Genomic DNA, 25,248 nt, shown 5'->3' with positions numbered 1-25,248 from the left:
AATATATACAGATATTTTAAATTTTATACTGTTAATATATTTTACGGACAGGAATTTGTAAATTTTGCCCACTGTGATAGGAGAGATTCAACTGGAATGAATAAACAAATAATAGAATGAATGACATATTGTTAGTTTAGTGATATGGTAATTTTGGTAATAATGTGAAATCAAGACAAGTGAAGTCATCCAAGTTAACTTTAGATAATTCAAATTACATAAAAGTATCTACCTAGGACGATATTTGTGCAAGATTTTCTGAAAAATAAAAAAACATTTGCTTGACGATTTTTAAACAATAGCCCCTTCAGTATACATTCATGCTACATTAATTTGTGTATCCTGTTTTACTTGTTCAATTTGAATAATGTTATATTACCGTTCTCTTTAAATAGAAAAATGGATTTATTTTTTTGTATTCATTGCAAAAGAAAATATTCCAAATCAGTATTTTACCGATCTCACAATAATCGGAAATGTCAAACAAAGAAGATGGTTTTGGATCCTCCAAATATTCTCATAGAAGATGGGAATAATAATTATGATGATCCCAATGATGCAGAAGAGAATGAGTATAATCATGATGACAATGTCTCAGGTATACGAAAACAATTCAGTAGGGTGTTTGAAAGACAATATTTTTAGTCAAGCTGTATTAGTTTGTTTAATATTTACATTATGGGAATATATAATCTTGACATTAAAGGGATCAGATAGTTTTTTTATATTCGACCTAAAGATGTCTCCGATGATGGTCCTGAGAAAAACCTTCAAACTTTTTGACCCAATTATTTTTCAAAGCTAAGATATTTGATTTTATAATGTGTAAAATTTAGTCTTCACACGCCTTTACGATAAATTTATATTGTTTTCAAGCAAAAATATCAATTTTTGAAGGTCTTTCTCAGAGCTATGGGAGATATTTGTCAGTGAAATATAAAAAACTACCTGATTATCTCCCTTTAACTATCGCATCTAGAAAATTTAATCAAATCAACACTGTATTTCAACAATTTTCATTTGTTAAAGATAATGAACAAGATGCACCAGAAGACAGTGGAAATGATCAAAACTCTGACGAAAATGATGTGGAAGACGATTTTCCTCAAGATCAACCTGAAGATGTAAACTGTCTTTTATAACTTTTTGAACACAGCCTTGCTTGCTTTTTAGGTTTTGAAAACTTTCTAATTCAAATTCAATAACAATATTTGGAATAGCAATTTCTGAATACTAAGGCAAACAACCAATTGTGTCATTTGCCAAGACATATCTTTGTTAAACAATCTGGACATTATGCTCATTCGCCTGTTGTATTTTTTTTTCTGAACTTGTTTATTACCAAACAATTGAAATTTACTTTAATTTTTAAGGTTATAACGGAGGTGTGGGACGAAGAAGAAATTCCTGATTTTTTTGAGGAGGAAATAGAAGAAGAATACAGTGAAAGCTTCCGAAAAGTATCAAGTGCACTTAAAGAATTACTGAAATGGCAATTGAAGTATTCTGTTTCTGATGGATGCCTTAATGCCCTCTTAAAGGTGATAAAAGTTTTCTTGGCAGCACTCAACGTAGTTATCAACTCTAACTTCCTTACCGAAGTATTGGAGCTTTTACCAGAGACTCTTCACAGCCTTAGAAAAGTTACTGGAATCAACAGGGATGATTTTGACCAATATATTGTTTGCCCTGAATGCAACTCACTTTATAAGAAGGAAGATGTACTTGTTATTGGTTCAGGTAAGCACTCTTTTTTGTTATCATATAACAACCATGTTTCTTGACCCGATGAAAAACTTTAATCAAATGGATTAACATAAAGGAACTAAATGCTTTCAATTTACAACAAGATGAAATTTTTTTATAGGGACTTAAGCTGAATGTTACCAATATTCTTTTCTCAATTGGAGTTAGATTTTACTGCAGTTCTCCAATGAGGATCAAGTTTCAGGGTATTTTTATCACCTTGACAATCTTTTGGCCTTTTATCTAAGGGATAATAAAGGGTCATATCGGATCCACCAGGTCTGTAATACAAGCCTGCAATACTTAAAAATAAATCCAGGACTAAGTCTAAGATTTATGAATGCTTTCACCTTTTAACTCTTTTTCGAAAATGGGATTAAAACAATTCGCTTCATAACATAAGGATGAATCACTCTATAATCGATCAAATCTACTTGTTTTTTTTTCTACAGATGGCAAACCAAAAGCAAAGAGATGTTCGTACGTACCGTTCAAACACCACCCTCAAAAAAGATTCCGCACCCCATGTAACGCAGAGTTGCTGAAGAAAATATCAAATGCTAGTGGAAGTAAAGAAAATTTTTATCCAAAGAAAGTTTATTGTTATCGTGGCATTAAAAGATCGTTCCAGGAAAAGCTATTGAGGAAAGGATTTTTGGAAAATTTGCTCTCTGCACCACAACGTTCATCGAAATATTCTGATATTTACGATGGAAAATATTATTCTGAGTTCAAAGATGCTGATGATTTACCATTCTTCAACGAGAAAAGAAACATTGGGCTTCTTGTGAACTTCGACTTTTTTAATCCGTTTAAAAAATCCAAGTATTCACTTGGAGTTGTGTATGCTGTAATTGTTAACCTACCACGTAAAGTCAGATTTTTGTGGGAAAATGTTTTGGTATTGGGGATCATACCGGGACCAAGAGAACCAAAATTACATATTAATACATATTTACGTCCATTTGTCGATGAACTTCTTATAGCCTGGTCTCCTGGTATCAAACTGGTGGAGCCAGATGGTTTAAGTGCACAATACCAGTTTGGCCTTTTTTCTTTGTCGTGTGACTTACCAGCACTTCGTAAAATTGGAGGATTCTTATCTCATAATGCAAAACAAGGTAAATCACAAACGTTACACCAATTTGTTGCGATTTTCTTTTCAGCGTTAACTTCTTTTGTTTCTAGCTTGTTTTGGCATTAATTGTAGATATACTTTCAGGTTCAACTCAACAATAGGTAATTTAAACATTCAAATGTGTGTTTGTTCTTGTAAAATGATATCGTCATCTGGTACTTCAGCCACGAAAGAATTCGATTCGATTCATTCTTTTTTTAAATGCTTCTTTTTTTAGGATGCAGTAAATGTACTACTAACTTCACAATCGATACAAAGTCGGAAAATGTACGCGACATTGGTGGTTTCGATCAGACAAAATGGACAGCAAGAAATGGTGAAGATCATAAGTCAGCTGGATTTGCTTTGTTACAACACAACACGCTAGAGAAAGTCAAAACAGAAGAAAGAAGGACTGGAGTTCGATTTAGTGAACTTTTCCGCCTCACTTATCATGATCCTATTCGCGGCCACGTCATTGATCCAATGCATAACTTGTTTTTGGGTAAGAAATAAAAAATTTTCAAACATTCCTTTGTTCAGTTATTATTCATTCTATATTGTTTGATTTAGCCGGTATTTCTCCATCAATTCGTCAAAACTGCCGACGACTTTTAACTACCTAACTCTAAGTGATTTGCAATGAACAATTATAAATTATATGGCTCAAGTAAACTGATCACGAAAATTTGAATTAGGTTAATAGAAAAGTGAATTTCTATGGCAAGGGAAGCATAGTTTTGTATTGCCCTACTGACTGACAATTTTACAATATGGGACATTCATTGAGACAGAGATGTAAGTAACTTTAATTTTCAATCTATTTTTAGGAGTAGCGAAACATGTGTTTAATATATGGGTGGAGACCGAAACTTTGAACAAAACAAACTTCGACACCGTTACTGCGAGGCAAGAAAAGTTACGGATTCCCTCTGATGTTGGGCGTATCGCTAAGTCTGTCAGTGAAAACTACAAGACTCTAAAAGCTGACGAATGGAAACACTGGACGATGGTTTATTCCATCTATTGTCTAAAGGACCTGATTCCAAGACGTGATTTGGTTATTTGGAGTTACTTTGTTCGAGGTTGTTTTCTGATTTGCAGACCGGTCATTACGGAGAAAGACATCAAAGATGCCCATGATCTTTTTGAAAGGTTTTGTACAGATTTCGAAAAAAGATACGGTTCGATCTATCTTGTTCCTAACTTGCATATGTCATTGCACATCAAGGAATGCCTTAAAGACTTTGGTCCTGTGTATGCATTTTGGTGCTTCGGTTTCGAGCGGTAAGTTCCATTATGACACCCCTGTCTCAGTGCCCCGGTAGAACTTTTTCCCTCAGTGGGGATGAAAATTTCTATCAAAATGCCAATGGGGATAGAAAATCTATTGTTTCCAGCTCGAAAATTCCAGTGGGGATGGTTTTGGAGTGCAAATTTTTTACATTCAGCTTTCAATGGGGATAAAATCATAGAGCAATTTCGCAGTGGGGTTGAAATTGTAGGATATTTTTTCCACACGATTTTTTGGACTATTTTTCCACCGGGGTGGGGGGGTCCACCGGGTCTGTGACACAGGGGTGTATTATGTTATCCTGGATTACTACTGGAAAAGTTTGTCATCTTTCGCCTTCATTTCTTTTTACATGCTTTACTTATTGATAAATGCATTGCATAATGTTGATAAAAAGTTGTTTTTTTCTAAATATTTTCCTGATTTTCTTGAAGATGTATCTTTAATTTTTAAAGAAAAATAGATAAAACGTATACTCAATTTGTAGCTCTTCTCTTCTTTAAGGTACAATGGTATAATGGGCTCCTTCCACACGAATAGTCATTCAATTTCTGTTCAGTTAATGAGGAAGTTTGTAACGTTTTCAAAGCTGCAAGAAAACAATACCGACGAAGCACAAGATGAAAGAGAATATGATTACACTAACATCCTGCGTGTATTGGAAAGTGAAGTTATCAACGAAGCTTCTTTTGATTCTAGCTTCGAAATTTTGAAATCGGCAAGCCGTAGAGCAAGATTTGACTCTGAGACACTGGAAGAGCTTCATGAAATGTTCACCTCATATTGTAAATTTGAAGGTCTTAAGTGTATTTCATCTGTCGGACGCAGTGCACTTAGAATGAAAATAGGAAATCAAATTTTTGCATGCAACCAATACCGTGGATTATCTCCTTACAGTTATGTTATTGCTCGCTGGCATGATGATACTGGATTCAGCTTCCGCCCAGCAATTATTAAGAACATTTTTGAAGTTCAGGCTACAGTAAGTGGGAAGGTGAACAAATATTGGGTAGCTCAGTTGGACTGGTTTAAGGATTTTGAAATCAAAGAAGGGACAGAGGAAGCTATTAAGAAATCAAAAAAGAAGAAATTTCATTACGGTAAAAACTCAAACATCACAGTTTGGAATACAACTTTTGAAAGGAATTCAAAAAACGCCTTTGTCCCAATGAGATGTATAAAGGAACGATTTGTATATATTCAAGAATCATTGAAGTTTGATGACGGTCCTGATACAGTAGTTCTATCTATAAGATTGCCATTTAATTCTTTTTTGTAAATAATTGTAGTAAAGCGATTATGGAGTAGAAGGGACAGGAATTAAGCACGGGGAGATTTTTCATTATCAAAAAAGAGCAATAAACAAACCAGAACTTCATCTAGATAAAATCTCTACACTAGAAATGGAATAAACCAGCTGCGCTGGAAGGTCAGCCCAATAAGCTTAAAACGATTAGAAGGAAGTACAATCAAGAAACCTAATTCGTTGTTAAAGTCAAAGAGGTTGAAGAGCTCATTTTGGCTGAAACTTCAGACGAAAAAATGTTTAACACAAAGTTGGATTTGTCCAAAGTGGACATGGGATAGATGTTGGAATTTCACCTGGGGGGGGGGACTAGGTTTACGAGGTGACGGGTGTCCGAGCCGAAATTCGACCCCCGAGAGACAAAATTTTGAAGATTTTGGGACCCTTTGAGAGACTTTCCTAAAATTTTGGTAGATTTTTTCCAAATTTTGGTTTGATTTTCACCAAATTTTGGTCAACATTTCTGGAAATCGTGTCCTTTTTAGAGAAAAATTTTCGATTTTCGTGATTTTGGGACCCTTTTAGAGACTAACTTATGAATTTGTACCCCTCTGAGAGACTTTTGAGGCCTGAAAAAAGGTACCCTTATGGCCCGGGGGGGGGGGTACTAGGGCAAGATGGGTTACGGGGATGCTCCGCTGGTCAGGGTACCTTTTTTAACCTCCACGAGTCCCATGTAGGGTCGCAAAAACACCAAAATTGAAAAATCAGTCCCTCGTAGGGTGCCTATTTTAGGAAAATTTGGGGAAAAAGTAGAAAATTTGAGAAAATTTTGGAATTTCAGTCCCATTCAGGGTCACTTTTTTCACAAATTTCGAGTCCCACGTAGGGTCCATTTTTCGAACCCCAGCGGAGCACCCCCGTCGGTCGACAAGGGTAGTACCCCCCCGGGCCTTATGGTTCGCATCCATTTTGCCTAAGTAAACCCCCCCGGGAAATTTCACCTAAATCTGTTCGTTAGAATGTCTTAAACCTGTTCGTTATTCTCTGAGAAAGTATATCCGAGGCGGTCGCTTTAGATGTTCACTGTTCACTGCAGCTTTCGTCACATTTGTCAGATTGACTTAAATGACGTGTTGAACCAAGTAGGCCCCTAGTATAATGTGAATGAGTAGGGGCATTTTATATTGAGGAAGCTGCGTCGAAAATTCCGTCCAGTTTCGATAACTCAATCGAAAGTTATGATGATTCCAAGTTTCTGTTAATGTTACGCCACACTTTGACGTTAATTTCTCTGCTTTCTAAAAACTCTCTCCACACAAGAAAGCCTCAAAACCAATCATAAAAAACTTTCTTTTATACTCTCTATTTATTTACAATGCAATAGCTTCTTTCAATTTATTGAATAAACAAAAAATTTTCATTTTTACTACTTTCTTCTTTTATATAGTGTTCTTTTATTATTCTGATATCATGCACAAATCTTAATAAATGAAGTGACGTGTTTCTTTTCTCTTCCAATAGAAAATATTTTTCGCGCTAAAGTTTTACCGATAACTTGTTTTCCGAAAATAATCCGAAATCGGATTTAAAAAACAAGTCCAAATGCGCTGCGGATGCTGGAAAAAAAATCGCGGAACCGATTTGAAGGGTCACCGGGGCTGACCAATAATTAGAAAGCCTTTGTGGTGTACTTTTTTTTACAATCGTAAAAGTGAGTTTTTTTTTACACATTACTTTGCGTTAATTTGATAAAGTAGGTAACAACATTGATAGCACTCGATTTTGTAGGCATGTAAATAGATTAGGCTGAACAAAGTATTTACATTTTATTTCTCATTTCAGAGGAAATTTGATTTGAATATTTCATTATCCATCTACCACTATTTTTCACTCCAAAGACTCCAATTACAAAAAATGTGAACAAATCATTTTTGCATCAAATTGCTGTCCCTGCAATTTAATTTTTTCTATCATAATGTTCGTAGTTAAAATAACTTGAAATAAATTTATATGGGTACTTTAATCATACTCTTGTCGATCGACGAAAAGGTTGAGAAAATAGAGCATTAGACTCCTTTTTATTGAAATTAATCATTGCTAATAAAAATAATTTTTCTACCTTGTGATTCGGCGTCGTCAATCCATACCTGGGACTCGTTTAGTTGAAAATGTCCAGCCTATGTGCCGATATTTGCCTAAGTATTCTCCATTCCCGCCCGGGTGTACCAAACAATTCCGCCACAGAAAAGGGGAATAAAAATATCCTACATATATCGCACATCTATATACCGATTTTAAAGTATACTTTTGATATGTCAACTTGCATATCGATATACGCAACGTTAAAGATTGATCATACTGTATGTCATATGTATGTGAAGAGGATATATGCGTTTTACGCATATACAGGATATCTTATGTATATATTATAATATGCGTAAACACATAATATGTTTATAACCCAGTATTTCACGCCTAAGACGTTTTCTTTAACAAAATCATAAAATCTTTCGAACAAATCAGTCTTTTCAATCCCCTTGATTTTGAACAGAACCTCAATAACATTCTTCAACAGTTACTTTCTTTATAGTTGTGGTAAAGGAAGGCCAGACGGGGAAATCTTAGATTTTCAGTCAGTGCTTTAGATTGGCTGATAATTGATAATTTTACAACTACCTATTCTATCACCCAGTCCTGCCGATCTCATATATATAATTCCAGTGGCACTTAACGGGAAGGGTAAACCCTTTAAGGGCTCTGGATATACCCAATTTTTGTGAAAAATCAATTTCACAATTTGAAGATAAAACCTTATGTTTTCGCTTCTTTGACATGTTTAAGAACAAACTGCTTTTGAAAAATTGAATTTAAGTAATTACATCATGAATAATTAAGGAATAAGTGTGACATGGACCTATATACTTTTCACAAAAAATCTAATCTCCTTGGGGAAATCATTTTATTGTTTCAAACTTTTTTTAAGTTAATGACAAATCATTTCTTTATTCAGATTTTTTTGGAAAAATTTTCTATTTGGCTACATCCCAAGTTATAGCTGTTTTCGTATGGAAATTTAGTGGAGAAAATTGCCAAAAATGAGGTTTTTTGGAGATTTTAAAGGGAAGATACTTCCACAAAAATTTTCCGAAATTGTATTTTTAGATACTAAATTAAATAGATACATCACCTGAACCAAAAAAAAATCCAAAATGTTTGATTTTTACCGAGATTAGGGCTTTGAAAGGTGAAATACTCCTCTTCGAAAAACTCTTCGTTTTCTTCTTCATTTAATTTTTTCATTTCAATTTTTCGATTTTTAAATTCTAAAAAGGTAGGTTTAACAGGACATATAAAAAAGGGTCAAAAAATTACATTAAGTTAATCTGAAGATATTGGTCAAAAACTGATTTTGACGTTATAAAATACATCGAAAAAACACGTGTCATATGAGTAAGATTCAAATGACGTCATTATTGAAAAACGGCGACTTTTTATCCCTGGAAAGATCGAAATTTGGTCAAATTTGTCCCCCAATTAGCTAAAAAACTCGACCATATAAATACTAAGCACCCATTTTTTAAAAAGCCTTCAAGGCCTTGAAGGTGGGCGCGTACGGAAAAGCGGTTTGTCGGTTTCGGCCCCTTTTTTTGTCGGTTTATCGGTGAAGAGCTCGAAATATGTCAGTTTATCGGTGAAGGGAAAACATCACGGTGATTGAGCTGTTTTTGTTTGGTTTATCGGTTTTTGGAAGTCCCGTACGCCCCCCCCCCCTTGAAGCTTGAAATTACCTGTGAAAGATAAAAAGATTTAATCGGAAGCACGATCCAGTCTTTTTATAAGAAAAAGATTGAAACTTTGGGTAAGCGAGCTCAAAACATTCGAATTGAATAATCGAGAAAGACGTAAACAAACATGGTACCCACGTGCAGGTTAGAGATTTCGCTAAATGCACAGAGCGCGCAGAGCAATTTTTTTCCCCGATAATTTTTCCTATCCGTCATTCCGTGATTCAGGGGGGTATTCGGAGGTAGGGTCAGGGTTGCTAGTAACGGCTTGTCACTGTGCCGGGTGCATACTCGGCGCCTTGGGCCCCGCAGGGTTGCTAGTAACGGCTCGAATTTCAGTCAGGTTTAAAAAAGGGGTACTTTTACCCATATTATAATAACATTACCCCCGTCTTTTGCCAGTTCGTTATAATGTGTTATGAATTGCGTGATTTTGCTGTGCGGCGATGGCTCAACGGATAGAACGCTGGCTTCCGAATCTGAAGGTCTTTCTTTGGTGGAGGTTCGAATCCCACTCGGTGCGAAAATTAGACTGGTCGAAATTGATGGACAAATGATTGACAGGTATGAAAACTCAGTCAGAAATGAGAAAGTAAGTCTCAGAAAGTAGAGAATAAACAGGTAAGGTGAAAGATAGGAAAGGGAAAATGGGCCGTCGCGCTCTGTGCATTTAGCGAAATGTCAGGTTAGAAAAAAAACTGGTTTGACTGTTCGTTTGGTTTTTAGTTTTTTATGATTTTTACGTCTGCATTTTGAGTTTTTACTGAGGTTTTACTGTACATTCATCGGAGTTTATTTTGTTTCCATTTATATTTTCATACTCAGACATTTATTTTCAGAGTCAAACCATTAAACTGTCATCTATAGTTGCGAGAATGGGCTCCCAGAAGTCTCGTGTAACTCAACCATAAATAGAATAGAACTAGCATGTGACATGGATGAAATCGATTTAAAGTGTGGAAGATGTAATTTGAAGTTCCACTGCCTAGCTGCTTTGAAAAAGCACAAGAGAAACTTTTGCTCTTACCTCAATAATAACAATAACAACAACCAGTCTCCAACTATTCCAAAACTATCAAAAGTAAATATCTTTTTTTAGAAGACCTTGTCCTTTATATGTGTCCTTTATTTAAATAAATGGACTTTTTTCACCTCTTCGTTCAATTTTCACCTCTGAAAACCTGCACAGGTCAGTTCAGATCATGTTCTGGACTTTTTCAAGTTTAAAGCTGCCAAATGGCCATGATGGCACAGTTTACTTATCTGGCTGCGTTGTTTGTTTGTTTGTCTGGGGATAGAAAAATTTTTTTTGTTCCCCCGGACGACATCTGTGCCCCGTATTGTCCGGGGCATTGGCAGGGTTGTGAATGTTCTAGGCAGCTTGGGAAAAACTGTGTGAAATGATACGTGAGTCATGGATGACGCTAGCAATCAATAAAAGAAACCAATAAAAGATCAAAGACCAGACGATCTCAATTGAACAGAATCGACAATCGAACCAGTCAAACCAAATCGAACGCAATAGACCGATTGAAATTCTACGAATTTCGACGTTCGATTGAGATTCGATTGCGTTTGACAATCGAATTTCAATTGGTCAATTGCGTTCGATTTGGTTCGACTGGATCGTCTGCCGATTCCGTTCGATTGAGATTGTCTGGCAAAGAGAAAAGCCGTAAATGGGAAAGAATGGTTGTTCGCCAATCTTGGGGATTTGACATTACGCTAGCAGATTTCATGAGCTTTACTACTCCCTGTATAAGCAAACATGAAGAAATAAAAAAAAACCTAAAAATTCACCCCTGGAAAATATTTAGATTGTTTTATTTTGTTCGATCGCAAACACTCTTGAAAGCGACAAATATTTATGTTATCCAATCCAGTGATATTAATTGTTTTATTTTGTCTAAGGCGGTAATCACAAATATCTTTGTTTCCTGTTGCCCGACCGACTCTCAAAAATTGAATAGAATTGAGTCGGTGAGTCTGTACCGGGTGCGTCAGAAAAAACTTTGGACGTTTGGCGAGCCACTGAGGCCGAACAAAGTCTTGTTTAGACTCAAAACCACTTTTATTAGAAAGAGGACATGCTAACTTAAATTTTGCGGTATAACTTTTTAAGTTTGGTCAAGTAGTTGTCAAGTTATAAGCTTTTGAAGTCAAAATTCACTTTTCGAAAAGTGTAAAAAACACGTAAAAAAAGGTGTATTAAATTTATGCAAATAATGAAAAAATAGCTCAGTATTTGACTTATTTAACGACTTTTACGACATAATTAATTGTTAAAATACTTTTAAAAGCAGTTTTCGTTTACAACATAGTCAGTTTTTAGTAAATAGTCAGTTTTTAGAAATATTTGAAAAAAATTCTTATCGAAAACGCTTAAAAATGCTTAATTTAATACCCTTTTATTACGTGTTTTTCACACTTTTCGAAAAGTGAATTTTAACTTCAAAAGCTTATAACTTGACAACTACTTGACCAAACTTAAAAAGTTATACCGCAAAATTTAAGTTAGCATGTCCTCTTTTTAATAAAAGTGGTTTTGAGTCTAAACAAGACTTTGTTCGGCCTCAGTGGCTCGCCAAACGTCCAAAGTTTTTTCTGACGCACCCGGTAAATTTGTCTGACATTTTCTGTCGATGAATGTTACTGCCGATGAATGTTATTGCCAATTTTTTGCGTGCGATTTCTAGTGCATTCGCCGCATTTTGACTTATGTTTATCATTACATGCGCCATTTTGGGTCTGAGGTCACAGTGCTCAAAGGTCATAATTTGAAACCACCCATAACACACAGTTGTTTTGGCTGGCTGGCAGTTTTTTTCAAGAATACACTCCAAAAATGGATGATGGATGATAAAAACCCGAAAATCTTTACGACCGACCGACCAACAGACTCACTTTTTAGACCCAACAAGGACGTGAAATGAAGATATTTGTGATTGTCGCCTAATCGAAAATTGCTTTGCAATTTTTTAAAAAGAACTATCCTATCAAATGAAGGAAAGAGACTTTCATCTAATCAGAAAGGATTCTTAGAAAAATAACACTCCCATCAAATTCCAGCTTTTGTTTGAGAACTAAAGATAAGAAAAAAATCAACCCTTAGAATGAACGACTGAGACAAATAAAGTTATATGACTGTTTGTCATCCAAGGTGCCAAAAAGCCATCAGCACCAAAATTTAGGGCAGGGCGTTAATAACTTTCATCATACCCAGCAATCTCATTGGTTGAAACTTTAAAAAACTTTCCGAAGGAGCAACTTACAGAAGCCACTGAAAAAAAGAGCCCAATTTCCTTTTTTATTGAAGATTTTGATACATTACATGGGGAATACTTCTGTCAATGTGTATTATGTGTCAACTATGTAAGCGTTGTATTTTGAAATAGGAAAGAGAAAAGAGAAAAGAGCTAAATCTAGCCTTTAGCCTAATTGTCAGCTGTCAGGGCACAATTAAAGAATAAGCTTTTTTATATCAAAAACAAAACACACGGTTTTCCCCAAACTGCCAGGTACATAGCTATCCTCGAGCCATAGTGAGCTATCCAGAAACGTCTAGTTGTCATCAACCATCCTGTTGTTTTTTGCTTATTAACTGACATTTTATTAAGTCTAGAGCACGGGATATTAATTTTAAGGACCAGAATAAACTATTTTATGAAATGGGAAGACCACGACTGCTATGTAATCCCTTGCTATTTAAACCAAGCTAAATAGCTTAGTAACCAAAACCTTTTTAGTTTATTTTCCGAAAACAGCATGGACTTGACACTAAAATTGGCTCTATGTAACAGTCTAGTTGAATTCTGAAAACAAAACTTTTTTTTTTAGTTATAAAAACAAACTTCTTTCATCTCCTTTTGAATGAAAAAATTAAAAGTTCAATTTTCAGATTTTCTTTTTTTATGTCATGATAATTGATGTTAGAAAAGGTTCAACATTTTCAACTTTTTAAGTTCCATTTTCAGCCATCTATTTTTTGGCTTTCCCAGGAATGAGAAAGGTCAGCTGTTCTGTTACCTAGAATCGTAGGTTTCAATTTATCTTTTTCTTGCTAACTTCTTCAAAACTCTTTCTGAAAACAGGATCTTTTTTTTGCATCACAACATAATGGTTGTTAATTGTATTGACTCTTGTATATGAACATAAATTTTTTTGCTCACAGGATATCTACATTTTCTAATCTTATAACCTAAATTATTTTTCAGGATGCTGGCAAAATTGATCAATCCCAAATATTGAGCAACAAAAACCTTAAGGAACAAGCCTTTCAATTAGAAAAGGAAAGAAAAGGTGTTACAATGGTTTTAAGACTTCTGGTATTTTTAAGAAAGTTTTGGTACAAATTCCAAAGAAAAATTGAATTTTTTGAAAAACAAGTAATTTCTTTACTCAAACTCCTTGCAAGCTTTTAAAAACATATAGTTTAACAAAACTTACTTTAAGTTCCTCAGAATTTGAAATAAGCGGAAATAAGAACTTTTCTACTTTCCCTCAAGGGAACATCTCAGCTCATTAAAATTTACTGTTAAGTAGTTATTTTAAGCTGTTCCATGTTTAATCCAAAGTGTCCTTGACTCTCTTTTTAGAATTGTTGAGCCAATTAAAATTGCTTGGGGGAGATATTAACCGCTTTGATAAGAATGAAGTAAGACTTTTTCTCGCATTTGTTGGTTCTTCTTTATTATCATGAAATAAAATTGTCATTTGTTTTTTAATATTTTTTCTAACTCTGACATCATTTTTGCCGTGATCTGACAAAAGGAAGTAACCATCAATTTTTAAAAATTCATATTTTTGCAAAAATCAACTCCAGCATATGTTTTCCAGTAGTTGATTTCTAGTAAAAGACTTCTTTTTATCATTTTTTTTGGACTAAAGTTTCATTTTATTTTCTGACAAAAGGAAGTAAAGTCGCTTACTTCTTTTTATAGCCTGAAAAATGAAAATTGCTTGCAATATTTTGCGGTTTATATTCTGACAAAAAGAAGTAGCTTTAAATTTTTTAGCTTGAAAGAGCTTGAGTAGAGTAAATCTTGTGTGGATTTTTCTAAAATCAAGATGTTAAACTTCTTTTAACTCCTTCCTTTTAAATATTATACTATTCTAGGGTTTGGCCTTTCACAATCAGCAAAAGTTTTGATCTTAAAACGATACCATTAATCTTGAATAAGGTCAAGTCATTTATGCAATTATCTCAAAATAAGAAAAATGCAGTTACTTCCTTTTGTCAGATCACGGCAGATTTTTTGATGCAAGTTTCTGTCATTTTGCTAAACTGTACTGAAAGAAGACATTCAAAGTCTATTGTAAATTAGTCTGCAGAGGAGACAAAAAAGGATTTTGATAGAATTCAAATTAGATAGTGGTTTTGTGCTCATACTGTGTAAGATGAGTAAAATATCATCAAATAAAAATTAGATAGTGGTTTTGTGCTCATACTGTGTAAGATGAGTAAAATATCGTCAAATAAAAAAAGTTCTAGAAATGAAGATGAATACTTTCTATTTGTTGTAGAATTGTGCTTTGATAAACATATCCGTATCATAAAACCTCCAATTTCAGGGCGTTCAACAATATGAAAACATTTTCAAGAAATGTTTACTTAGTCAAAACGTTTTTGCTCATTTTTGTGCGAAAGTGTAGACCAGCCTTAATTTTCTTTTAAACGGGCACAAAAACACTATCTTTACATATTTCAACTTCTGTCGAGAGCTATAACCTTTTTGTCCTCTCATCTTTGAGATGGATAGCTCTTTGTCCTGCTTTCAATATGTGCAGCGGTATCAAATTATAGCTAATTGTTTACTTCAAGGAAGAGCTGCTTGTTTTATGAGAAATATTGTCAATACAATATTTTTCTCGATTTTTAGCTATCTGGTAACAACGATGACCATGAACAATTGTTTAAAGCAGGAAAAGTGTAAGTAAAAAATATCTGTCCTAAACCCTAACCTTTATAAACCCTGTGCTAGCAAAGCTATATCAGTCATCTCTGATTAAGCTGCACGCATCTCCTTTGATATGTTTTGATTTGATATAGGGGATGCTAATCGTATAAAAATATATCAAAGGGGATGCCCGCAGCCTAGTCTTTGATTTGAGTTATAAGGAGATTAGTACCTTAATGTTAGCGTGGGTGAATTTTTGAAAAAATCAAATTTTAGGAGAATAGTTCTATTAATGTACCACAAAGATTTTGTTTATTCAGAATCGAGAAACTGCCTCTACCTTAGGTCACTGGTCCTAAGTATGAGTGGGTCAATAGATTATCTACACGCTTTTTTTATGAGAATGACGTTTTCTCATTTCATCATGGATATTCTCAACTTTTTAGTCCTTAAATACTCTTACGGTCTTCTTAGGTTAGGATCCAAATTCAAAACTTAAATTTAACATGAGATACACACATGAAGCATAAAATGGTATTTTTGTGATAACATTTAGCCTTACTTGGGGGTTAATTGGAAATTTACGGTTATAAATGCTCTAATAATGGTATTCTTAGATTCTGTTGCCAAATTTCCATGATGGTGATATTTTTAGCATTTCTTAATTTTTGGCCAATTTTATTATGAATATTCTTAGAAAGTATATTCTTAATAACAAGTTAAGTATGTTCTTCTAGACTTTTATTACGTGTTAGTTTTTTTAAGTCAGGGTGAAACTTATAAGTATTGATTTTTTTAAATATAGAAAATTGCTAAAATAAACTATATATACATGATGTTTTTCAATTCTGTGTTTATTTATTATCAATTCCAGAATGCTTATTATTTTTTAACATTTCTTTTTTATTTTCTCCTCTCAGTCCGCAATATGCATGGGATGGGCATGAAGATTTTGAAAATCAGAACCCTTCTCAACTATTGCAAGATCTCAGGTATGTTTGAGTATGAAATCGAAGAATAGATGCAAGGTTATTTAATCGATGTACTGGCTAATGCTCTAATATTTTTGGACCTACCACGGAGGTCCTTTAAATTAACTGATGTTCGTTCGTTCGTTCGTTCGTTCGTTCGTTTGTTCGTTCGTTCGTTCGAACTGTTTCACTTGCTGCTCACTAGAACTTTTTGTTGCTTTTAGAAAAAGTTTTTTTTTTATGTGAAACAGTCTTTTTAGTTTTAAAGAAAAGTTTCACTTGACCCTCCACTGACCCCTTTCTCCCCTCCCTTTTCGTTCCTTCTCACCCCTCTTTTTTCGTTCCTTCTCATCTTTCCCTTTTCGTTCCTTCTCATCCCTCTGTTTTCATTACTTCTCATCCCTCCATTTTCGTTCCTTCTCATCCCTCTGTTTTCATCCCTTCTCACCCTTCCCTTTTCGTCCCTTCTCATCCCTCTGTTTTCGTCCCTTCTCATCCCTCCCTTTTCGTCTCTTCTCTTCCCTCCCTTTTCGTCTCTTCTCTTCTCTCCCTTTTCGTTCCTTCTCACCCCTCTTTTTTCGTTCTTTCTCATCCTTCCCTTTTTGTTCCTTCTCATTCCTCTGTTTTCATTACTTCTCATCCCTCTGTTTTCGTCCCTTATCATTCCTCTGTTTCGTTCCTTCTCATACTTCTCCTTTCGTTCCTTCTCTCAACCCTCCATTTTCGTCCCTTCTCATCCCTCTGTTTTCATTACTTCTTATCCCTCCATTTTCGTTCCTTCTCATCCCTCTGTTTTCGTTCCTTCTCATCCTTCCCTTTTCGTTCCTTCTCACCCCTCCCTTTTCGTTCCTGCTCATCCCTCCCTTTTCGTTCCTTCTTATCCCTCTGTTTTCGTCCCTTATCATTCCTCTGTTTTCGTTCCTTCTCATCATTTTCCTTTCGTTCCTTCTCATCCCTCCATTTTCGTTCATTTTCATCCCTCCCTTTTTGTCCCTTCTCATCCTTCCCCATAAGTTCCTTCTCATCCTTCTGTTTTCGTTCCTTCTCATCCCTCCATTTTCGTTCCTGCTCATCCCTCCCTTTTCGTTCCTTCTTATCCCTCTGTTTTCGTCCCTTATCATTCCTCTGTTTTCGTCCCTTATCATTCCTCTGTTTTCGTTCCTTCTCATCCTTCCCTTTTCGTTCCTTCTCACCCCTCCCTTTTCGTTCCTGCTCATCCCTCCCTTTTCGTTCCTTCTTATCCCTCTGTTTTCGTCCCTTATCATTCCTCTGTTTTCGTTCCTTCTCATCCTTCCCTTTTCGTTCCTTCTCATCCCTCCATTTTCGTTCATTTTCATCCCTCCCTTTTTGTCCCTTCTCATCCTTCCCCATAAGTTCCTTCTCATCCTTCTGTTTTCGTTCCTTCTCATCCCTCCATTTTCATCCCTTCTCATCCCTCCATTTTCATCCCTTCTCACCCTTCCCTTTTCGTCCCTTCTCATCCCTCTGTTTTCGTCCCTTCTCATCCCTCCCTTTTCGTCCCTTCTCTTCCCTCCCTTTTCGTTCCTTCTCATCCCTCTGTTTTCGTTCCTTCTCATCACACCGTTTTTGTTCCTTCTCCTCCTTCCGTTTTCGACCCTTCTCATATCTCCCTTTTCATTCCTTCTCATCCCTTTGTTTTCATCCCTTCTCATCCCTCTGTTTTCGTTCATTCTCATCCTTCCCTTTTCGTTCATTCTCATCCTTCCCTTTTCGATCATTCTCATCCCTCCCTTTTCGTTCCTTCTCATCCCTCCCTTTACGTTCCTTCTTACATGTTTTTTTTATAAGCAAGTGTAGGCCCCTTGGTCAGGCTCGTGTATGCTTAAGTTCTCAATGCATCCAGGCATTGTTTATGCTTATTATAAGCTTAAGAATCATGCTTATGATTCACCCTGAGCCAAGTTTTTAATTGAATTTCAGAAATTTTGTAAAAATTTATTCAGACTTTGGGAGCAGTGTGGAATGTCTTATTTTTTACTTAACCTCTACCAAACCTTTTTAAACAGATAAAAATGACCTCTTCAAAAGTATTTTAGGCTGACATTATATGCTCATGTTATGCTTATGAATTTTGCAAATCTGAGCCTTCGTATACTTATAAGCGTTATGCTTATAAAAAACATGTATCCCTCTATTTTCGTCCCTTCTCATCCCTCCCTTTTCGTTCCTTCTCACCCCTCCTTTTTCATTACTTCTCATCCCTCTGTTTCGTCCCTTATCATTCCTCTGTTTTCGCTCCTTCTCATACTTCTCCTTTCGTTCCTTCTCATCCCTCCATTTTCGTTCCTTCTCATCCCTCTGTTTTCGTCCCTTCTCATCCCTCCCTTTTCGTCCCTTCTCTTCCCTCCCTTTTCGTCCCTTCTCTTCCCTCCCTTTTCGTTCCTTCTCACCCCTCTTTTTTCGTTCTTTCTCATCCTTCCCTTTTTGTTCCTTCTCATTCCTCTGTTTTCATTACTTCTCATCCCTCTGTTTTCGTCCCTTATCATTCCTCTGTTTCGTTCCTTCTCATACTTCTCCTTTCGTTCCTTCTCAACCCTCCATTTTCGTCCCTTCTCATCCCTCTGTTTTCATTACTTCTCATCTCTCTGTTTTCATCCCTTCTCTCCCCTCCCTTTTCGTTCCTTCTCATCCCTCTTTTTTCGTTCCTTCTCATCTTTCCCTTTTCGTTCCTTCTCATCCCTCTGTTTTCATTACTTCTCATCCCTCTGTTTTCGTTCCTTCTCATCCTTCCCTTTTCGTTCTTTCTCATCCCTCCATTTTCGTTCCTTCTCATCCCTCTGTTTTCGTTCTTTCTCATCCTTCCCTTTTCGTTCCTTCTCACCCCTCCCTTTTCGTTCCTTCTCATCCCTCTGTTTTCGTCCCTTATCATTCCTCTGTTTTCGTTCCTTCTCATCATTTTCCTTTCGTTCCTTCTCATCCCTCCATTTTCGTTCCTTCTCGTCCCTCCATTTTCATCCCTTCTCATCCTTCCCTTTTTGTTCCTTCTCATTCCTCTGTTTTCATTACTTCTCATCCCTCTGTTTTCGTCCCTTATCATTCCTCTGTTTCGTTTCTTCTCATACTTCTCCTTTCGTTCCTTCTCAACCCTCCATTTTCGTCCCTTCTCATCCCTCTGTTTTCATTACTTCTTATCTCTCTGTTTTCATCCCTTTCTCCCCTCCCTTTTCGTTCCTTCTCACCCCTCTTTTTTCGTTCCTTCTCATCTCTCCATTTTCGTTCCTTCTCATCCCTTCGTTCTCGTTCCTTCTCATCCCTCCATTTTCGTCCCTTCTCATCCCTCCATTTTCGTTCATTTTCATCCCTCCATTTTCGTTCCTTCTCATCCCTCCCTTTTCGTCCCTTCTCATCCTTCCCCTTAAGTTCCTTCTCATCCTTCCCTTTTCGTTCCTTCTCATCCCTCCCTTTTCGTCCCTTCTCATCCTTCCCCTTAAGTTCCTTCTCATCCTTCCCTTTTCGTTCCTTCTCATCCCTCCCTTTTCGTCCCTTCTCATCCTTCCCTTTTCGTTCCTTCTCATCCCTCCATTTTCGTTCCTTCTCTTCCCTCTGTTTTCGTTCCTTCTCATCCCTTCTTTTTTGTTCCTTCTCATCTTTCCCTTTTCGTTCGTTCTCATTCCTCTTTTTTCGTTCCTTCTCATCCCTCTCTTTTCGTTCCTTCTCACCCTTCCCTTTATCATTCCTTCTCATCGCTCTTTTTTCGTTCCTTCTCATCCCTCTGTTTTCGTTCCTTCTCATCCCTCTTTTTCGGTCCTTCTCATCCTTCCTTTTTCGTTCCTTCTCACCCTTCCCTTTCGTTCCTTCTCACCCTCCTTTATCGTTCCTTCTCATCTTTCCCTTTTTCGTTCCTTCTCATCCCACCTTTTTCGTCCCTTCTCATCCCACCTTTTTCGTCCCTTCTCATCCCTCTCTTTTCGTTCCTTCTCATCTTTCCCTTTTCGTTCATTCTCATCCCACCTTTTTCGTCCCTTCTCATCCCTCTGTTTTCGTTCTTTCTCATCTTTCCCTTTTTCGTTCCTTCTCATCCCACCTTTTTCGTTCCTTCTCGTCCCTCCCTTTTCTTTCCTTCTTATCCCTCTCTTTTCGTTCCTTCTCATCCCTCCTTTTTCGTTCCTTCTCATCCCTTTGTTTTCGTTCCTTCTCATCCCTCCTTTATCGTTCCTTCTCATCCTTCCCTTTTCGTTCCTTCTCACCCCTCCGTTCTCGTTCCTTCTCATCCCTCCCTTTTCTTTCCTTTTTATCCCTCTGTTTTCGTTCCCTTTCATCCCTCTTCCGTTTTCGTTCCTTCTCATCCCTCTTTTTTCGTTCCTTCTCACCCTTCCCTTTTTCGTTCCTTCTCATCCCTCTTTTTCGGTCCTTCTCATCCCTCCTTTTTCGTTCCTTTTCATCCCTCCTTTTTCGTTCCTTCTCATCCTTCCTTTTTCGTTCCTTCTCATCCCTTCGTTCTCGTTCCTTCTCATCCCTCCTTTTTCGTTCCTTCTCATCCCTCTTTTTTCGTTCCTTCTCACCCCTCCTTTTTCGTCCCTTCTCATCCCTCTGTTTTCGTTCCTTCTCATCCCTTTGTTTTCGTTCCTTCTCATATCTCCTTTTTCTGTTTTTAATCCCTTCGTTGTCGTTTTCGTTCCTTTATACTTCCTATTTTAGACTCAGCTTAAGAAAATATGCAAAATGATGAATTTACCCATACAGTTTTAAGACTGTTTGAGAGCAAGGGAAATAAATTTTAGGATTGGCACACAAAGTTTTGATTTAACTTCATGTCTTAGTCTCATGAACACAATCTCACAAGGGCATTACTCTACTGCGTTGCTGCGAAAATACATTTAATTCAATTCAATTTAAAGTACTTACCTTATTGTGAAGAAGCCTCCACTACTGGGTCAGAAACCGTTTGATTCGGACACACGAACGCTTTTCCATGCGTGACGAACGGGTTAACCGTTTGCGACGAATGCTTTTGCATCCTTCGCAAACGCCCTTTAAAAAAGTTTGATTGCGACCATTCGCGACGAACGCTTTTGCTTTTTAACCCGTTTGTGAAGAACGGCTTAAAAAGAAAAGCGTTCGTGAAGAACGCTTACGAAAATTTGAGAAATGAAACCGTATGCGAAGAGTGCTTTTCCGTTTGCCGCGAATGCTTTTAAAGAATTATTCAAAAAACCGTTTGTCACAAACGGTTTAACATACGCAACGAATGGATTTTAATGGGAAAGATTTCTAAGAAAATTTACTTCGCATTTACTCGGATTTATGGAACGGGGAATGAATTTACTTATTGAGTTACTTCTCTCATTAATGTTTTTTAAAAAAGGGTAACTTTATAGAAGGGGTCAAAATTGAAATAAAAGTCATTAAAGATTTGCAGCAACATTGCTTTAAAAAACTGTTCGGGGTCGATAAGTTATAAGGAAACTTTAGGTAAAAATCATTATTAACTTTTCTTTTCAAATCAAATCTTCATTCCGTCTAGAAAGTCAAAACCAGAATATTAAGTAATTAAAAGAAAAACTTTGAAGATACCCCTGTCTCACCACGAACGATCTTTTAGAGAACACCTGTATTAGAATAACCTTAGATCTTAGAAACACTCTTGAAAGTTACGAAGAAAGCGATTTGATAAAAGTGATCTTAGAAACACTCTGAAAAGTTACAAAGAAAGGGATTTGATAAAAGTGATCTTAGAAACACTCTGAAAAGTTACGAAGAAAGCAATTCGATAAAAGTGATCTTAGAAACACTCTTAAAAGTTACGAATGAAGCGATTTGATAAAAGTGATATTTGAAACACTCTTAATGTTTCGAAAACAGCGATTTGATAAAAGTGATCTTAGAAACACTCTGAAAAGTTACGAAGAAAGCGATTTGATAAAAGTGATCTTAGAAACACTCTTAAAAGTTACGAATGAAGCGATTTGATAAAAGTGATATTTGAAACACTCTTAAATGTTTCGATAACAGCAATTTGATAAAAATAATCGTAGAAAACACTCTGAAAAGTTACGAAGAAAGCGATTTGATAAAAGTGATCTTAGAAACACTCTTAAAAGTTACGAATGAAGCGATTTGATAAAAGTGATATTCGAAACACTCTTAAATGTTTCGAAAACAGCGATTTGATAAAAATGATCTTAGAAACACCCTTGAAAGTTACGAAGAAAGCAATTTGATAAAGGTGATATTCGAAACACTCTTAAATGTTTCGAAAACAGCGATTTGATAAAAATGATCTTAGAAAACACTCTGAAAAGTTACGAAGAAAGCGATTTGATAAAAGTGATATTTGAAACACCCTTGAAAGTTACGAAGAAAGCGATTTGATAAAAGTGATCTTAGAAACACTCTAAAAGTTGCAAAGAAAGCGATTCGAAAAAAGCGATTCAATAAAATCGATCTTAGAAATGCAATTGATTTTTTATAAGCATACAAAAATTCAAAAGCTGGCTCGGAAATGCTTAGATCGAGAGATTTACAAAGCTGAAAAATGCTTTGAAGGATGCTTATATCCTAAGCAAAAATTTAGAGAAATTTCGAAAATCCAGCCAAAAACAAACAAATTTTGAAAAATTCTTAAATCTTTGCCATAGTATGATGAGTCTAGATATGCTTATAAGCCCAATCTTTTCCTACTTCCGTCCTTCTTTAATTTTAAGAAAAGGTTATACATTGTAAAAATGAAAATCAGAGCTTTTCACAGGAAAAAATCCGTGAATCACATGCGTGTGAAAACCAATTTCCGAGCATGTGATCCTGCAAAAAATCACATGCGTGTGAAAATGTAATTCACAATCCATCTTTTCTCACTTGTTAAATAGAATAGAAGTGAGTTACTTTTAGGGTATTAAACCTCTCTCTCTAAGAAAGACAAACAATCCTATTTGTGATTTTAGATCTAGTCAGACACTCCATTTAAGTCGAGAAAAGATGGCTTGTGAATTGCATTTTCACACGCTTATGATTTTTTTCAGAATCACATGCACAGAAATCAGTTTTACCAAGCATGTGATTTCCATACTTTTCCTGTGTTTCTTAGAGCGTGGGAGATTTTTATCACGTAATAAGCATTGGAATGTCTTCTTTTTCTTTTAAATGTTGCAAAAAAGGAGAGAAAATGTTGCCCAAGAATGGCGGCCTTTTTGATCTTAATAAAATGACACTGCGTTGTCTTCCTTTTCTTCACAGAGAGCAGAAATGAGATTTTAAGTATCGATGAAATGCTTGATGAAATGAAATTTGCTATAAAGTGAATTTCCATAGAGGATTATCTCTTTTTTCTTACCTTTTACCACGACAAGGGTTGTTCGCCGATACGGCATCTCCTATAACAAATCATATCAGAAGGGATGTGGCCAAAATTATAGCCTAGAAGCCAAGCCCTCCCAAATCGAAGAACCCGATCAAATAATGTAAAAAGTCAAAGAAAAGTCAAATGATTTTCATCAGTATCAAATAAACTTTCTTTACACCCTGTCTCAGTGACCCTGTTTGAAGTCAAAATAAAATGAAATGATTTTCAACCAAGGTAGATTAAACTTTCCTTACAACCCTGTCTCAGTGACTCCGATTGAAGTCAAAGAATAATCAAATGATTTTAATTATTGTTAAACTTTCCTTATACACCCCTGTCTCAGTGACTCCGTTTAAAGTCAAAGAAAAATCAAATTATTTTTATCATCATTAAACTTTAATAACAGTCAATGTGAGGAAAACCTCTCTTAAAGGTTTTTTTTTGATTGAAAGGTCTGATGATGCGGATGTAGTAAAAACAAGTGCGACAAGATTAGAAAATACATTGAATAAAAAAACATTCCTCATTCCTCAGACTTTAACTGATACTCTTTCGAATCTTTTTATGTTTATAATAAATAGAACGTTTTCTATCTTATAATCAAAACATTCGATTATAAATTTGCTCGAAATCTTTTTTTGTTTACAAAAGCCAAAGAATGCGAGGTCACATCTCGAAACAACTTTTGATCTTTCACTTGTTTACAGGATATCGTTGCGTAAAAAAGTAGCTTTGATTTATCTGGCTCAGCATAAAGACACTGCCTAAAATAAGCTCCTTTTATTCCCATAGAATACCTTTAAGGACGATAATCTTGACAATTGTTAAGAAGAGCCATTCAGCACACATTTTTAAAAACTTACAACCGTTTGTGACGAACGATTTTAAACGATTGTTCAAAAGCATTCGAGGTAAACGGAAAAGCATTCTTCGCGTATGGTTTTATCTCTTGAAGTTTTTAAAGCGTTCTTCGCGAACGGTTTTCTTTAAAAACCATTCGTGACAAACGGTTTCCCGTTCGTGACAAACGCTTTTATTAAAAAAAATCATAAGCATTCGTCACGAACGGGTGACCCGTTTGTCACGCATGGAAAAGCGTTTGTGTGTCCGAATCGAACGGTTTCTGACCCAGTAGTGCTCCGTGCCACCTGCGTCGCCTTTCTATCCATTTTTCGTACTGCTTCTTTTTTTGTCAACTATTTTTTAAACTAGCAAAAGTTAAAAAATAATAATATTTGACGTCAATTCTGGTCAGTTTAATTGGCGTCATCTTATCCATTTATTGTTGCTGACGTCAATTTCACATTAAAAGAATGTTCTGTTTTGGCAGAGGTTTAATTGTAATTTTGAAATAACTTAACACCTTAGATTTTCGTTCCTTCGTTCGTTCGTTTGTCTGTTACCAGCTTTCCTCGGCATTGGTATCCTGAGTATCAGAGGTTAAGTTTTCAAAGAATATATTAACCTCTGAAGACCAATAATAGAAATTTTATCGCGCATGTGTCAATCTAATCACTTTAGAAAGAATCAAAGATGAAAAGCAAATATTACCTTATTAATGTCTAGCAGACTGTATCAGTATGCAGTTTACTATTTACGAATTCCCCAGAAACCTCCAAGTGTAATCGAAGTGAGTTTCTTCCGAAAGAAATCTTTTACATGATCCCCAAATGTATAACAGTAACCTCTAAACTATTAATTATGGAAATGTCACTTTTAATTGAATCGAAATAATAGACAGAAGTTATGTTATGATTCTCTATCACGGACTCTTTTTAAAAAACATTGATGATATTTTTTTGTTGTGTTCTCAACGATGGGAATAAAAATATCAACTTTGAACCATCCAAGATCTTGGATGGTCGTCATGGTTACTTTTGTCTTCGTTG

General features: G+C 35.8%; 4 protein-coding genes across 5 annotated transcripts in view; 3 read left to right on the top strand and 1 right to left on the bottom strand.

Moving 5' to 3' along the window:
- The first annotated feature begins 406 nt into the window (after positions 1-406).
- On the top strand, positions 407-2,950 carry LOC136801768 (uncharacterized). The gene is made up of 4 exons (XM_067058435.1): positions 407-598; positions 1,030-1,124; positions 1,374-1,740; positions 2,199-2,950. The coding sequence occupies exons 1-4, from the start codon at positions 493-495 to the stop codon at positions 2,948-2,950; spliced, it is 1,320 nt and encodes a 439-aa protein (XP_066914536.1). The 5' UTR covers positions 407-492.
- Positions 2,951-3,126: 176 nt separating this feature from the next.
- LOC136801610 (uncharacterized) lies at positions 3,127-5,558 on the top strand. The gene is made up of 3 exons (XM_067058250.1): positions 3,127-3,368; positions 3,694-4,150; positions 4,662-5,558. The coding sequence occupies exons 1-3, from the start codon at positions 3,350-3,352 to the stop codon at positions 5,434-5,436; spliced, it is 1,251 nt and encodes a 416-aa protein (XP_066914351.1). The 5' UTR covers positions 3,127-3,349; the 3' UTR covers positions 5,437-5,558.
- Positions 5,559-10,020: 4,462 nt separating this feature from the next.
- The window catches only part of LOC136801637 (uncharacterized), an 89,129-nt gene continuing 73,901 nt past the window's right edge, over positions 10,021-25,248 (top strand). For both annotated transcript variants that reach the window (XM_067058276.1, XM_067058277.1), the window contains exons 1-5: positions 10,021-10,272; positions 13,406-13,490; positions 13,787-13,845; positions 15,071-15,120; positions 16,009-16,080. In XM_067058276.1, coding sequence (XP_066914377.1) covers positions 10,126-10,272; positions 13,406-13,490; positions 13,787-13,845; positions 15,071-15,120; positions 16,009-16,080 — 413 coding nt within the window. In that variant the 5' untranslated portion in view covers positions 10,021-10,125. The remainder of the gene's footprint in view (positions 10,273-13,405; positions 13,491-13,786; positions 13,846-15,070; positions 15,121-16,008; positions 16,081-25,248) is intronic.
- LOC136801815 (uncharacterized) lies at positions 16,679-18,118 on the bottom strand. The gene has a single exon (XM_067058481.1). The coding sequence runs from the start codon at positions 17,428-17,430 to the stop codon at positions 16,810-16,812; it is 621 nt and encodes a 206-aa protein (XP_066914582.1). The 5' UTR covers positions 17,431-18,118; the 3' UTR covers positions 16,679-16,809.

Source organism: Clytia hemisphaerica, unplaced genomic scaffold, assembly GCF_902728285.1.
Source record: "Clytia hemisphaerica strain Z4C2 unplaced genomic scaffold, Clytia hemisphaerica genome assembly, whole genome shotgun sequence".
Classification (NCBI taxonomy): domain Eukaryota; kingdom Metazoa; phylum Cnidaria; class Hydrozoa; order Leptothecata; family Clytiidae; genus Clytia; species Clytia hemisphaerica.
This window is presented reverse-complemented; position numbering and strand designations above follow the sequence as displayed.

Coding starts and splice junctions, on each gene's coding strand:
- LOC136801610 (XM_067058250.1), top strand. Junction 4,151..4,661: donor TGGTGCTTCGGTTTCGAGCG/GTAAGTTCCATT, acceptor CTCTTCTTTAAG/GTACAATGGTATAATGGGCT.
- LOC136801815 (XM_067058481.1), bottom strand. CDS start 17,430: ATGGGGAAGGATGAGAAGGGACAAAAAGGGAGGGATGAAAATGAACGA.
- LOC136801768 (XM_067058435.1), top strand. CDS start 493: ATGGTTTTGGATCCTCCAAATATTCTCATAGAAGATGGGAATAATAAT. Junction 1,125..1,373: donor CTCAAGATCAACCTGAAGAT/GTAAACTGTCTT, acceptor TTAATTTTTAAG/GTTATAACGGAGGTGTGGGA. Junction 1,741..2,198: donor TGTACTTGTTATTGGTTCAG/GTAAGCACTCTT, acceptor TTTTTTCTACAG/ATGGCAAACCAAAAGCAAAG.